At 58.7% G+C, this 12,960-nt stretch overlaps 1 protein-coding gene across 3 annotated transcripts; it reads right to left on the bottom strand.

Moving 5' to 3' along the window:
* Positions 1 to 1,951: 1,951 nt before the first annotated feature.
* Positions 1,952 to 10,693, bottom strand: DBNDD1 (dysbindin domain containing 1). Of its 3 annotated transcripts, XM_044255503.1 has the most exons (4): positions 10,595 to 10,693; positions 4,999 to 5,145; positions 4,118 to 4,258; positions 1,952 to 3,357 (listed from the first exon to the last, which is right to left on the bottom strand). In XM_044255503.1, the coding sequence occupies exons 1-4, from the start codon at positions 10,623 to 10,625 to the stop codon at positions 3,200 to 3,202; spliced, it is 477 nt and encodes a 158-aa protein (XP_044111438.1). In that variant the 5' UTR covers positions 10,626 to 10,693; the 3' UTR covers positions 1,952 to 3,199. The 3 variants fall into 3 exon arrangements, with proteins under 3 accessions (XP_044111438.1, XP_044111435.1, XP_044111436.1); XM_044255500.1 differs by lacking the exon at positions 10,595 to 10,693 and having other exon boundaries at positions 4,999 to 5,570; XM_044255501.1 differs by lacking the exon at positions 10,595 to 10,693 and having other exon boundaries at positions 4,118 to 4,231; positions 4,999 to 5,570.
* Positions 10,694 to 12,960: the final 2,267 nt, after the last annotated feature.

The raw sequence follows: 12,960 nt of genomic DNA, 5'->3' as shown, positions 1-12,960 counted from the left end.
TGGGTGTTTTAGATGCCGGTCCCCCGTCAGCAGGGTAAGCAGTGCGGCTGTAAGTCCCCTGCCCCCTGGGGAGCTAAGGGCGTGTGTCTTCCTGGTGGGGTTTTGAGTTTGGACCTTCAGGGGCCTCCCACAAAGGGAGGGGTGGTGGGTCGGTTTGGTGGGGATGGCTGCCTCATGGGCAAGTGTGAATGCTGGTCTCTTTAACTGCCCCAAGGAGAGGAGGTTTCGGCTGAGTTTAGAAATTCTGAAGGGTTAGTGAAGTGGCGGGGTAAAGAAAACGGAGATCTCAGTCAGTGCCCAAGAGAAAGTGTTAGGGTTTTGGAACAGCTGTTTGGGCTGGTGGAAGGCCTGTCGGTGGTTCTGGAGGAAACTCCACACTTCGCCCGTGTGGTTGGGGAAAGGTAATGGAGCCGTGGGGTCCCGAACCCTCGCACACCAGGCACCTGGGTGCTGCTCTGAGCATGAGGGAGGCACCCTCTCAGGCAAAGCAGCCCCTGTTCCCAGGGTAGGTGGCTTTACCGACAAGGGTGTGTCTGGATTAAATTCCCTTCTTCAGCAAGCCGTGTTCCCTGCTACCCCCTTTTGTTAGAATCACAGAAGGGGCTCTGGACTGAGCTGGGACCCCCTTGGTTGTATGTGGAGAACCCTGTTGTTGCTGCCCCTGGTAACCTCTTCCTGGTGTTGTGCAGCTGCCCCACAAAAGAAAGCAGGTCCTGGGTTGGGAGGTCTTGCCCTCTGCTGCCATGGATTGTCTGGTTGATCTTGGAGCCTGGCCAGGGCCCAGCCCGGGCGGCAGGGGTCAGGACTGGCCTGGGGCTCGGACAACGTCCTGCTTTTCTCCATGCAGCCTGCCTCCCAGAGGCATCAGAAGCTTGGCCGTAGAGGGCGGTCAGCCCTCAGGTGGGGGGTATGTGTGTGTCTGGGACCCCTGGTGTGCAGGGCCTCCTGGAGAGGGGGGTGTCCCTACTTGCTGCCCCATGGGACCTCTGCTCTCTGCTTGGCCAAGACCAGACGCTGGCATTTGCTTAAAAATTCCCAAATCATTTGTTAGGTCAGACTAAAGTAGCATTTCCAGCTTGGGACAAGCACTTCTAAGTTTTGTTGTTTGTAAAACATGCCACTGTTGAATTTCTTACATCCCCAGAGCCCATTCTGTAATGAAGTGTCCAGTAAACTCTGCCTTCCTTAGCTGAGCTGCTGGGGGACGTGCCGGGGTCCTGTCTGGGCTCCCTCTGATGGAGGGGAGGGTGCTCTGTGCTGTCCAGAGCCTGGGGACCTGTTCATTTTGAGGCTTGCTGCAGCCCCTCTCTGCTCTCGGCCCACCTGGGTGCTTCCCATCCCCAACCCCTGCTGTCTCCTGCCTTGGATGCCCTCATGCTCTCCTCTCCGGAGTCTCCTGAGCACTTCCCTTCACCCGTTTGGGCCACCAGGGCTCACGTGATGCAGGCCCAGGGATGGACACCTGGCTTGGAATCTTCCGTGATGAGGGAGCCGTAGGCTTTCCTCTGGAGAGCCCAGTGGGAGGAACTGCCTGGCCTGGGGCCCAGGGCCTGTTCTCTGGGCCCCTTGTTTCACGTGTAACCCAAAGGATTGGGGTTTTGGCCTCACTCTTGGCCCTCTCCTCATAGACCTTATCTCCGGGCTCTGGGTCTGGAGCTTCCTGGGACCCTGCCTGGGGAGGGAAGATTTGCCAGAGTGCACCTTGGGCCTTTCCGGGCCTGGGCCTGGGGTGGGGGGTGAGGGGCAGGATCTTCACTTCCTAAAGCCTAGAAATCCAGGACGCTTGTCCCTGAGACATGGCCCAAATAAGCAGCACAGAGGAACCCCCCAGTGGCTTCAGCTGGAGGAGACCAGAGCAGAAGTTCTGCTCCTTGAGCAGCCAGCCCCACCCCCGCCCCCCAGAACTCACTCCTGAGCTCTGGGGTCACCTGGAAAAGAGAAGAGGCTGTGCTTGGGCCTTAGGAAGAGGTGAGATTTTAATCAGATATTTTGTAAATAAGCTCTGTGGAAGGAAGCCGTAGCAGGAAGCCTGGGGGCTGGGGAGCACTGTCCTGGGGCGGGGGGCATGCAGCTGCCCTTAACGGGATTTGATTTTAAGTGGACTTATGGGTGATGCCTGGTAAAAGTCCCTTGAGTTGGTGCTTATGGTGTAGAGGGTGCAGGCAAAGTCCCTCGGCATTTCTGAGGCCTGTTTTCTCAGCAGGGAACTTGCCTTTACTGTGCCAAGCGGGCCTGGGGCATGCCCAGGGCCACAGCAGAACAGGTTTCCCTTCCCTAGAAATGTGAGTGGGGAATGGGTCAGGGCAGGTTGGCCTGGGCACCAAAAGCAAACTCACACATTTATTTGAAAACTTCTTGGACTTGCTATCAGACCAGAGCCTCTCCAGTCCCTTAGGTCATAGAAAGCGGCTGTTGGAGCAGCTGAGCCCTCTAAGTTGGGGGCCGTGCTGGGGGTCCCGCATGTTCCAAGCCCCCCCTTGGGCTGTGCTACCCGAGGGCAGGATGCTAGCCAGGGGCACAGATCTAGGGCTGCGCATGCCTCTGTGTGCGTTTTTGATAGGCTGTGGGGATGTGTCCCTGCCAAGGACAGACCCTGCGTGCCTAATCCCCCACCCACAGTCCGAGGTGGTTGTGCCACAGTCGGTGTTCGGAGCCGAGGAGATGGGCCCGGCTGTCCCACAGGAACTAAGACGAGCAGGGTCTTAGGGTCTGGGGAGGAGGCCCCGGTGCCAACGGCCAACGATGCGCCGTGGGCGGCAAGAAGAGGTTGGGATTGAAGGGAAGGTGGTGTTCAGGACCGACTCCCCTACCCGCATTCTTGGCTGGATAGCAGAGTATGCCACGGGCCAGAGCATGGGGTGCCCATTCCTGGACCAGAACCCTGAGACCCTGGGGGTTTTGCAGCGAAGCTCTCTCTGGCGTAGGTCCCCCTCACCCCGCACCCACTCGGGAATCTTCTGGCAGATGAGAGCACCAGTCCTGTGGACAGAAGTTTCCAAGAGGCCTAGGCCACTCCCACCTCTTCAGGTCCCTAGTCCCTGATCCAGGGACTGGAAGGGAGCGGAACATAAGGCCACTGGGCTGTGCTTGTGCTGGAGCACCCCCAAGAACCTGGCCCAGAGCCACATGGGGTGGGCAGAGTGTCCGAGGGGTCAGAACTGTCCAGATGGGCACTACCTTGGCCCCAGGGCCAGCTGGCCTAGTCCTCCTTGGGCCTCTCCACGGTAAGAAATGTGTCCGCAATCGCTGGCCGGCGCTCCGGGTCACCAAGTGGCTGCTTCTCTCGGTTCTGCTCGGCCCTGGTTCGTGTCCAGGAGGGGGAGCGCAGACAGCTGGCCCTGGGCAGCGGGTGCAGGCCTGATGGGGACACGGGGGTCAGGTTGCTCCTGCAGCGACGGGGCTGGGCTTGTATGCGCCTGGCCACACGCTGGGATCCCCTGAGTGTTCAGAAAACACAGGTACCAGGCCACCAACAGCGTGGACTTGTGGGTCTGGGTGCAGCCTGGGCAAAGGCTTTTTGGATGCTCAAGGAGGGTCCCTGTGCAGCTGAGACCCCACCCTGGGTGTGAGCCTGGCTCTAGCAGCTAGCTGCCCCATCGCCCTCCCAGGGTGCAGGCTCTCTAGGGGTGGGATCTGAGCACCCCCTTTCCACCCCCCCAAACAGAGTGTGAGAAGGGAGAGAAGGTCGCTGGGTCCCCACACCCACCGGTAGTCTTGCCATTTCCGGGGCCCTCGAGGTCTGGGACGAAGGGCAACATTTCTTTGTGAACCGAAGGGGAAACTAAGGCCTGAGCTGTGGGGCCAGAAGTGATGAAGGCCACCCCACTTTGCTTTGTCTAACTCGGGATTAAATTCACATGTAGTAAATTTTGCTTTTGATGGGACTATGACTAGGGCCTTTTGGCATTTGGAAAGGAAAATTGAGGAAGGCAGGAGGAAAATTCCTTCAAGTTTGGCAAATAGACATGTAAAATGCAAAAATATTGAATGAGATGGTGCAGTGGCAAGCACCAGTTCTGACACAGAGTTGGTCAGAGGGGTTGTGGAGAGCCGTGTTCCACGGGTTTGGGCCCCAGGACTGCCCCACATTGCTCGCCACGCCCCAACAGCAGCCCACCTGCTGGCGACTCCCCAGCCAGGCTTTCGTCGTCCGAGTCAGCAAAGACCTCGGCCAGCTCCTGGTCAGACATGTCAGTCAACTCGGTGAGGTCGAGGAGGTCAAAGTGCACCTCTAGGGAGGAGACGCTGCTCAGGGGCTCTGCAGGGCAGGGGAGGGGGTGCTCGTCACAGGCAGAGTCCGCCCAGGGACCGGCGCCCTCCCCCCACCGCCGACGGAGCCTGGGGAAGAACTGGAGCCCCACAGGGTTGGGCTAAGATGGGCAGACCCCGACACCAGCCGGACAAAATGCCTTCCGGGGGCCCCCATTTTGCAGACCCCGACACCAGCGGGACAAAATGCCTTCCGGGGGCCCCCATTTTGCAGACCCCGACACCAGCGGGACAAAATGCCTTCCGGGGGCCCCATTTTGCAGACCCCGACACCAGCCGGACAAAATGCCTTCCGGGGGCCCCCATTTTGCAGACCCTGACACCAGCTGCTCCCCGCTCTGGACAAAATGCCTTCCGGGGACCCCATTTTGCAGACCCCGACACCAGCTGCTCCCCGCTCTGGACAAAATGCCTTCCGGGGACCCCCATTTTGCAGACCCCGACACCAGCTGCTCCCCGCTCTGGACAAAATGCCTTCCGGGGACCCCATTTTGCAGACCCCGACACCAGCTGCTCCCCGCTCTGGACAAAATGCCTTCCGGGGGCCCCATTTTGCAGATAGTGTCGCCAAGGCCCACAGGGCCCGAGCTGTACGAGCTCAGCCGCAGCAGCCCCCTCCCCACCCACACAGCTGGGGGCGTGTCTGCTTAGGATGCGGACCCTGACGCCCACTTCCCAGGGGGCTCATGGTCCCTGCGGAGCACACGCTGGGCAGGTTGCTGTACTTACGCCTCCTTTCTGTGACCTGCAGGAGCCCCGGGGCTGGTATTGGGATGCCCACCTCCTCCTCAGCTGTGGGCGAGTGGCAGCTGTCCCCTGTCCCATGGGCCAGGGGGCCTAGGGCTGCCTGTGGTGCCTCCACGTCCTTAACTATTTCTGCAACAAAGACAGACTGTGTTACCTGGGGTGACAGAGGCTGGAGGGGAAGGCGCGAGTCCTTGGCTCTCCGAACCCTCCTTGGAGGCTCTGGGCAGTGGCCAGGGTTGCGGGGGGTAGTCTGGGCTGGGATCCCAGGCCAGGGCCAAGGGTGGAACAAGCAAGCGGGTGTCCCAATGCTGTCCTCTGTCTCTACTTGTAGTGGTCGCTTTGGCATTTCCTTGCCTTTTGGGTCTCTTTGATCCAGAATGGACCCTGCTTGCCTCTCTGTCCTCTGTGGATGGACTTCTTGTAAAAACCCATGTTCTGTTTGAATGCACAATGACTTATTTTCATAGTAAAAGACTGTGGAATATTCCTCTAGGTTTTTTTTCTTTTTCTTTCTTTCTTTCCTTTTTTTTTTTTTTAAAGATTTTATTTATTTATTCGACAGAGTGGGATCACAAGCAGGCAGAGAGGCAGGCAGAGAGAGAGAGGAGGAAGCTGGCTGAGCAGAGAGCCCAATGTGGGCTTGATCCCAGTACCTCAAGATCATGACCCAAGCTGAAGTCAGAGGCTTAACCCACCGAGCCACCCAGGTGCCCCTCCTCTAGGTATTTTCTATGTAATTTTTTGGGAAAGATTTAATTGCTCGTTTTTTAAATATTTGATGATTTTTTTTTTTTTAAAGTTGACAGGAGTAGGCCCTGTGGGCAATCTGCTTGGAACAGAGGTCGGTGCTTCGAGACGGACCCCTGCCCCCTAGAAGCGCCAGCCTCACCCTTCTGTCAGTGGGGCCAACCCCTTGACCTCTTCGCTCACATCCCTCCATCCTTATTTCCTACCAGTTCCTCCAGAATGTTCCAGAGCCCAACCCCTCCTGCTGCCTCACCTTATCACTCCCTGAACTCAGCCAGAGAACCTGTCAGGCATGTCCCTTGAGGCTGCTGGATCCCGTGGCTCCCCCACGTCCCCGTTGTGGCCCCATAAAGAGTGAACCAGTGCTCTGTGATGCACCAGGGTCCGTGGCAGTCTTGTCTACGGGAGCCCAACCGGGCCCCCAGTGCCGACAGCTGCTGGCCAGGGGTGGGCCTTCCGAAAGCTCAGCAGTGCAGTCAGCAGCCAGGATGGCCAGTTGAGAGGGTCTCCAGCTCAGTAGGAAGATAAGCCATTGTTCACTGCCACAGAAGTGACTGGGCATCGGCTGGCCTCTTGGAGGGCACCAGCCTCTGGGGGAAGATGAGGCTGGGGACCCGCCCATGCTATCCACATCACAGGGGCTTGGGGCTGGCCAGGCTGGACGCGGCTCAGGGGATCTGGTTTCCACTTCTCTGATGCATTTGGAACGTGACTTCTCAGTATCATGGGAGGGTAGAGTTACACCCACCAGTGTCCTGGCCTGCCCAGCCCAGCAAGGACACCTTGACACCCAGAGGGCACGAGAGGTCAGACTGTGCTCTGAGCTGGGGTAAGCAGGGGCCCCTGCCTTGAACCTCTGACCAGCCATTTCTGTCGAGAGTCCTTGGGGAGTCTTTACTCTTTGGGAACCTGCTTTGTTTCCTTGAGTGGGGGAATACAGTACCTGGGCCCTCTGAGTGTGTGCCATGGGTTCACATCCCGCTGGCCTGTGCTGTCCTGATTCTGAGATGCTTCCAAGCCCATGGGCCGTGGTGACAGGTGAGGCAGGGAGAAAGGGCAGGGGATACACATCCACAGAAGTCATCAGGACTCTGCTGCTCTGCGTGTGCTGGGAGAAGCTGCTGAAGGGTTCTGAGCTGAGTAGGACATCTACCTCCATTTCTGTGAGCTGCAGGCTAGGTGGGAAGGGTGATGTCTGCAGGTGCTGACACAGGGCGAGGGGCAAGCCCCACTGTGGATGGGGGGCTTCAGGGTCTCGGGGGGCCTCAACCTGCCGTACTAACTGTAAGAAGCACATGTTGACAAATGTCAACATCCCTGAGCCAGCCAAGTACCTACGGTCAGCGGCATCATGGGTGATGGAGAAACCAAATGTGGCCCGTCCACACAAGGGGTGTTACTCAGCCGTAAAAAAGAAAAGAAAGCACAGACACAGGCTACAACACGGCTGAATCTTGGAAACATCATGGTAAGTGCAAGAAGCTGGTCACAAAAGGCTGTGTGTTACGATAACGTGAAATGTCCAGGACAGAAAATGCACAGAGTAGAGTCGTCGATTAGAAAAGATACAGATAGTAGGGACGCCTGGGTGGCTCAGTTGGTTGAGCGGCTGCCTTCGGCTCAGGTCATGATCCCGGCATCCTGGGATTGAGTCCCGCATCGGGCTCCTTGCTCCGTGGGGAGCCTGCTTCTCCCTCTGCCACTCTGTCTGCCTGTGCTCACTCTCTCTCTCTCTGACAAATGAATAAATAAAATCTTAAAAAAAAAAAAAGAGAAAAGATATAGACAGTAGATAGATGGCAGTCTCTAGGAGCTGGGCTGTGTGTGGGATGGGAGTGATGACTCGGCTACGGGGCTGCTTTTCCGGTTGATGAAAGTACCCTCACAGGTGATGGTGGTGGTGGCTGCACAGTTTTGTTAATACACTAAAGGTGCTGAACTGTCTGCTGTAAAAGAGTGCATTTTAGGACAAAAGAAATCCTCAGTGGAAACAAAAGTTGGTTTTGGATGGAATTGAAGGGCAAATCCAGGAGAACCTGAGACATAAACTCACTTTTCTTGTGCACCTACTGTGTGCCAGGCACCAGGCTCAGAGGCTGGGAATGGGTAAACGAAGTGTGACCTCTAGGACCTAGGCTTGGCCCTGACACAGCTGATGCACCATAAATGTTTGTCGAATGAACAAGGCCAAGACCCCACCCCATAGTTTCTAACGGCTGTGCTAGGAATCACCTGTCCATAGATGAGACCCACAGCTCTTCCTGTGGTGTGAAGCAGGAGTGATCACGGAGGCAGGCAAAGGTGGGGGCACCTGGGGCCAGGGTGTGGAGTAGCAGCACCGAGATTCTCTGCTCAGTACAGCCCCTATAAAGTCCCTGCAGGGACCACTCCTGCCCTGACCTGTGCAGGCCGTGAAGCAGCACCCCATGGGGACTGCAGCCGGGTTACCATGTTCCGCCCCGGCACCGATGGCTCATGTGAGTGGGTATGGCAGGGTTACCTTGCACTAGGCCGCTGACCTATTTTCCAGCACATTTGTGTGAGAACTTGGCCCAAATCTTAAGTTCCCTGCTGTGTGCCCTGGGCCTTGCCCTAAGCATCGAGGAGGTTCTCTGCATGAACAGATGAACAAATTAATGAAGTGAATAAATGATTAGCATATACAACAAAATGGCAGTGGGGAGGCAGAGAGGGTCACAGACACGGGTATCTGTCCCCCATTTCCCTCGCCCCTCGTCCATGGACGTCCAGGATGCCGGGTGGGCCCTGCCAAGGTGCAGCCTCCTGAGTGGGGGGCCATGGCCTTGCTTTCCTTGTGGCTGTCCAGACAGACGTGCAGTTGGGTGGGTCTACAACCTTGGTTTACCACAGGCCCCAGATGGGGTCCTTCAAGAAGCACAGTGCCTCCCTTCTCATCTGCATGTCTGCACACATTGATAGTAAGAAATTATTGGTACTTCGTTTAGGTGCAGAAATGGGATTTTCATTATGTTCTATGTAAACCTCATCTTTTGGCGATATTTCAGAACTGCTTAGAGATGAGATAATACGTTGAGCTTGGCTACAAACCACTACTGAAGGGAGGCAGGGGGTGGTCTGCTTGAGCAGGCTGGCAGATGACTCATGGAGCTTTGCCACATTGTTCTACTTTTTCGTGTGTTCTACATGCTCCAAAACAAAATTGTCACAAATGTGACCTGAGAGAATGCCAGTCACAGCCATCCACCCAAGATCTTGTGAGCTCCCCTGGCATGGGGATTGCCAGGCCACTGTGTAGGCAGGAAATGGCTGCACAGACTATGAGGCCTCTGGGTGTGCCCCCCGCCCCCTCCCAGGTTCCCACCCCACCCCCACTCCTGGACGGAGTAGGCCCCTGTGAATACAGATCCGTGTGTGGAACGAGTGAGAGTCAGAAACTGGAGGATCAGGAAGCCCCTCTTCCCTAACCCTAACCCTCTTCCCTAACCCCCTTCCCTCTCTCACTCAGGGCTCCCACAGCGCTGCGGGGAAAGTGAGCCTGTCCCCACCGACAGAAGTGGATACAGAAACTGAGGGCCGGGCTGATCTGCTCAGCTCTGTGCTCCCCAGCCTTTGCCCTACAAACCTTTCCCATCACATCCCCGCATAGCTGCCACAGGGAAGTCCTGGGGTCCTGGGACTGTCAATGGCAAGAAAAAGCTGGATCCCTTAAACAAGTGACAAAACAAAGAAAACCCAGACCCACCAGCTCGGGTGTGTCTGGTGTTGTTTGCCGGGTGGGTGACAAGGGCCCTCAGCTGTCTGGACTGCACCTGCCCAGCTCAGACTGCAGACAGCCCTCTGCTTGAGGACACCCCCCTGGGGTCATCCCTTTGGGCTCCAGATGAGGGCGCCAGTGTGACTGGGGTCCCTCCGCAGGTCCCTGTGTGGTCAAGAGCGGCTCCCCGGGATGGGACCTCCAGGAAACCAGGATGCATCTGGGGCCTAGCCAGGCCGGTGGACGCGCTGATGGCGCCGGAACGCGCTTCCGGGAAAGGACTCTTGGGGTGGGGGTTCCTAGAGTTTTCCTGCCGTTACCAGCTGCTGCCCTGCCAGAGCCAGACTCCAAAGAGGGAGACCTAGGTAGAATCCCAGGCGTCAGAGTCACCGGGAGCCAACAGGGGCTCGAGGAGGCCCACTCCATGCACACCTGCGCTCCCAGCTGTGGGAGCCCCAGGGCCTCCCCCAGGCCGACAACCCCTGCAAGCGTGGGGCAGGCTCCCCCGCAGGCCGCGCCGGGTGCGACGCCCCCCTTTCCCCAGGCCCGGTCCCGGCGCGGTGCCCTGCAGGGTCGCGGCGGCGGCGGCGGCGTCCCTGCCCTAGCCCTAGGCGGAGAGATGCTGGGGCGAACAAAGCAGATGAGCGGCGCCGGAGGGCAGCGTCCACCCGCAGGCCTCGCGGAGCCGGACCCCAAACTACGGCCCAGACACGCCCCATGCCCAGACCCCCCACCCGGAACCCCGGCACTGCTGGTTTGGGGTTCAGCACGAAACTCCGGACCAACCGCCCAGGAGCGCGCCTGGCGGCTGTCGGGACTGAGCGCAGAGGACAAGGGGGCGGGGACGCGATGTGTGCGCCCCCTGCCTAAAGCGGGGGCCGCTCCCGGGAGGTACCCCCGGCCCGGCTCCCCCCGCGGCACGCCAGGCTTCCTCCGGCTCCGGCCAGGCGCAGCTCGGACCTAGCGGGGCATCTTGTGCGGCCCCCGGGAGCGGCCGGTGAGTGGGCCGGGGGCGGGCGGCGGGGGGAAGCGGCTGCGGCTGGCTGCGGGGAAGGCGCAGCTCGGGGACTCCTGGGGACTTGGGGCCGCACTCACCTCCCGGGCCGGCGCCCTCCGGGGGCTCCATGCGGCCGGCGGGGTCTGGGAGGGGCGCGGGCGGCGGCGGCGTCACCCAGCCCGGGCGCCCCTGCAGCTGCGGCGGCGACTCGGCCCCAGCTCCCGGCGCAGCGCATCGGGGCAGCAGCCGGGGGGCCGCGGCGGCAGGGAGGAGCCCGCGGGGCGGGGCGCGCAGCTGCTCCGGGGCCCGGGTTCCCCCTAGCATCCTCCCCCCGGAGCCCCGCAGCACAGGTGCGGCCCCGCCCCGCGCCGCGCGCGCCCTCTGCCGGCCCCGGCCCCGCGGACCACCTCTCCCGCCGACCTCCCGGGCTGCGCACCGCACACCGCCCCCCCGCCCCCCGGCATACGGCGGCGGCCTCCCAACCCCGGCACGGCCCTGGCGCTCTCCGCGCCCCCAGCGCGTTCACTCCTCCCGCAGCCGCGCCAGCTTCGGTCCATTTGTTCACCCCCAGATATCTGCGGGGTGCCAGCTACGTGCCGGCGCCTCGTGGGCCGGTGGAGAGGAGGGACCGAGGAGCAGCAAAGGCGGCGCCCCACACCCCTGTCCGCTAAGCAAAGAATGGCAGATTGTGATGAATACCACCACGGACACTGCGGGTGGGGCTGGGCGAGAGCTTCATGATGAGGCGGGAGGGGGCCGTAGGTGGAAGATGGGAGCGGGCAGGGAGAGCGCCCCGGGGCGGGGGGGGGGGAGGCAAGGGTCTGGGCGCGCTGAGAACGACACACGAGCCCCTGGAATGGGACCCTGTGCCAAGCTCTTTGCGCACAGTATCTCAGTTATTCCCCCAGAGATCCTAAGAAGACCATGTCCTTGTTTTCCAGATGAAGAAATTGAGTATGGAGGGGTTAGGTGAGCTGGCCGAGGCTGCACAGCCAGGCACTGGAATCCAAAGGGTCGGAATCCAAGCCCAAAGACGGCACTTTTATAAAACTAAACCAAACCAAAGAAAATCAGGGAGCAAGAGTTTGTTCCCGGCTGGGAGTGAAAAAGGCCCCCAGAGGAGGGAGGTGGGTATGAACTTGGTGTTTGCATGAAGGCAGCCTCTCAGAGGCAGGCTTCCATACCGCCTCAGCCAACCAAGGCCCTCAGTGCCCACCCCAGTCCAGTCACACAGAACCCACAGCGTTTGAGACTGTCAGGCTGATAGTCTCCCCCGACCCCTTTTCTTTTCTTTTCTTTTTAGCTTACAAAACAAGTGAAAGCCGCAGTCTGTAGTTTTCTAAATGATTTCATGCCCTGCTAGCATGAAAGAACTAGCCCTTGTCATGACCCACAGCCTTCCTGCGACCCCAAAGCTGCAGAGAATGGCCTCTCGAGGAAGAACCTGAGTTACAGGGTGGGTGATGGGGACATGAGCAAGCCAAGGAGTGCCCTGGGGAGTTGGGACAGTGGGTGGGCAGTGACTGTTCAGAGTCAGCTGGGGGAGGCAGACTGTAGTTCTCCAAACGGTCAGATCCGTATTTCTTTCTCTTTTTCTTTTTTAAGATTTTATTTGACAGAGAGAGATCACAAGTAGGCAGAGAGGCAGGCAGAGAGAGGGGGAAGCAGGCTCCCCGCTGAGCAGAGCCCCCGATGTGGGGCTCAATCCCAAGACCCTGAGATCATGACCTGAGCCGAAGGCAGAGGCTTTAACCCACTGAGCCACCCAGGCGCCCCTGGATCCATATTTCCGATTCCACTTCCAGAACCTTCCACTCCCATTAGGGCATTCCCCCATCTATAAAACATGGGTGAGGCTTGAGGTGGCTCTGACCATAGAGTGTGGCAGAAATGATGCCATGTGACTTCTGAAGCTGGGTCGTAAGCGGATTCAGCGCTCCCTCAGGAGGACCCCTGGAATGCGGCCACCTGTGTGAGGAAGCCCAGGCCACTTGAGAGGCCACCTGGGTGTGTTCTGGCTGGCAGTAGCCGTCAGGCTGGACCTAAGTCTCTCATCCAGTGGGCAGACATGAGACCCCGCCTTTGAGCCACCTCTCTGGGGGTGTTCTGTGGAGCTGAGGTGAGCTGTCCCACCGAGTCCCGGCTGAGGTATAAATTCATGAGCAAAAGAGATGTTGTCACTGTATTAAACCACTATTTTTGGGGGGTGACCTCTTAGGCAGTCAAAGCAACGGTAAAAGCAATTGTTTGATAATTAGCCCCCATTTGAGAGATGAATAGGTGCTTCAGACGGTCTAGTCAAAGGCATCTCAGCCGGTAAGCAGCAGGGGATTCCAGAGGCCAGTGTTTATTTTTACCTTTTCATCAAGAACATTGCATGATTAATCTCCATGTACCCATTACCCCATCACCGGGATTCTTACCAACTCATGGCTGATCTTGTTTCCTCCCTACTATCAATCGC

The sequence above is a fragment of the Neovison vison genome, chromosome 7, assembly GCF_020171115.1.
Source record: "Neovison vison isolate M4711 chromosome 7, ASM_NN_V1, whole genome shotgun sequence".
NCBI lineage: Eukaryota > Metazoa > Chordata > Mammalia > Carnivora > Mustelidae > Neogale > Neogale vison.
This window is presented reverse-complemented; position numbering and strand designations above follow the sequence as displayed.

Excerpts from the sequence above, each read along its gene's own strand:
- DBNDD1 (XM_044255500.1), bottom strand. The coding sequence starts at position 5,362 with ATGCCAAAGCGACCACTACAAGTAGAGACAGAGGACAGCATTGGGACA. Across the intron at positions 4,259-4,998 it reads GCAGGTCACAGAAAGGAGGC|AGCCCCTGAGCAGCGTCTCC; the intron begins GTAAGTACAGCA and ends CCTGCCCTGCAG. Across the intron at positions 3,358-4,117 it reads GGCTGGGGAGTCGCCAGCAG|GCCTGCACCCGCTGCCCAGG; the intron begins GTGGGCTGCTGT and ends TGTCCCCATCAG.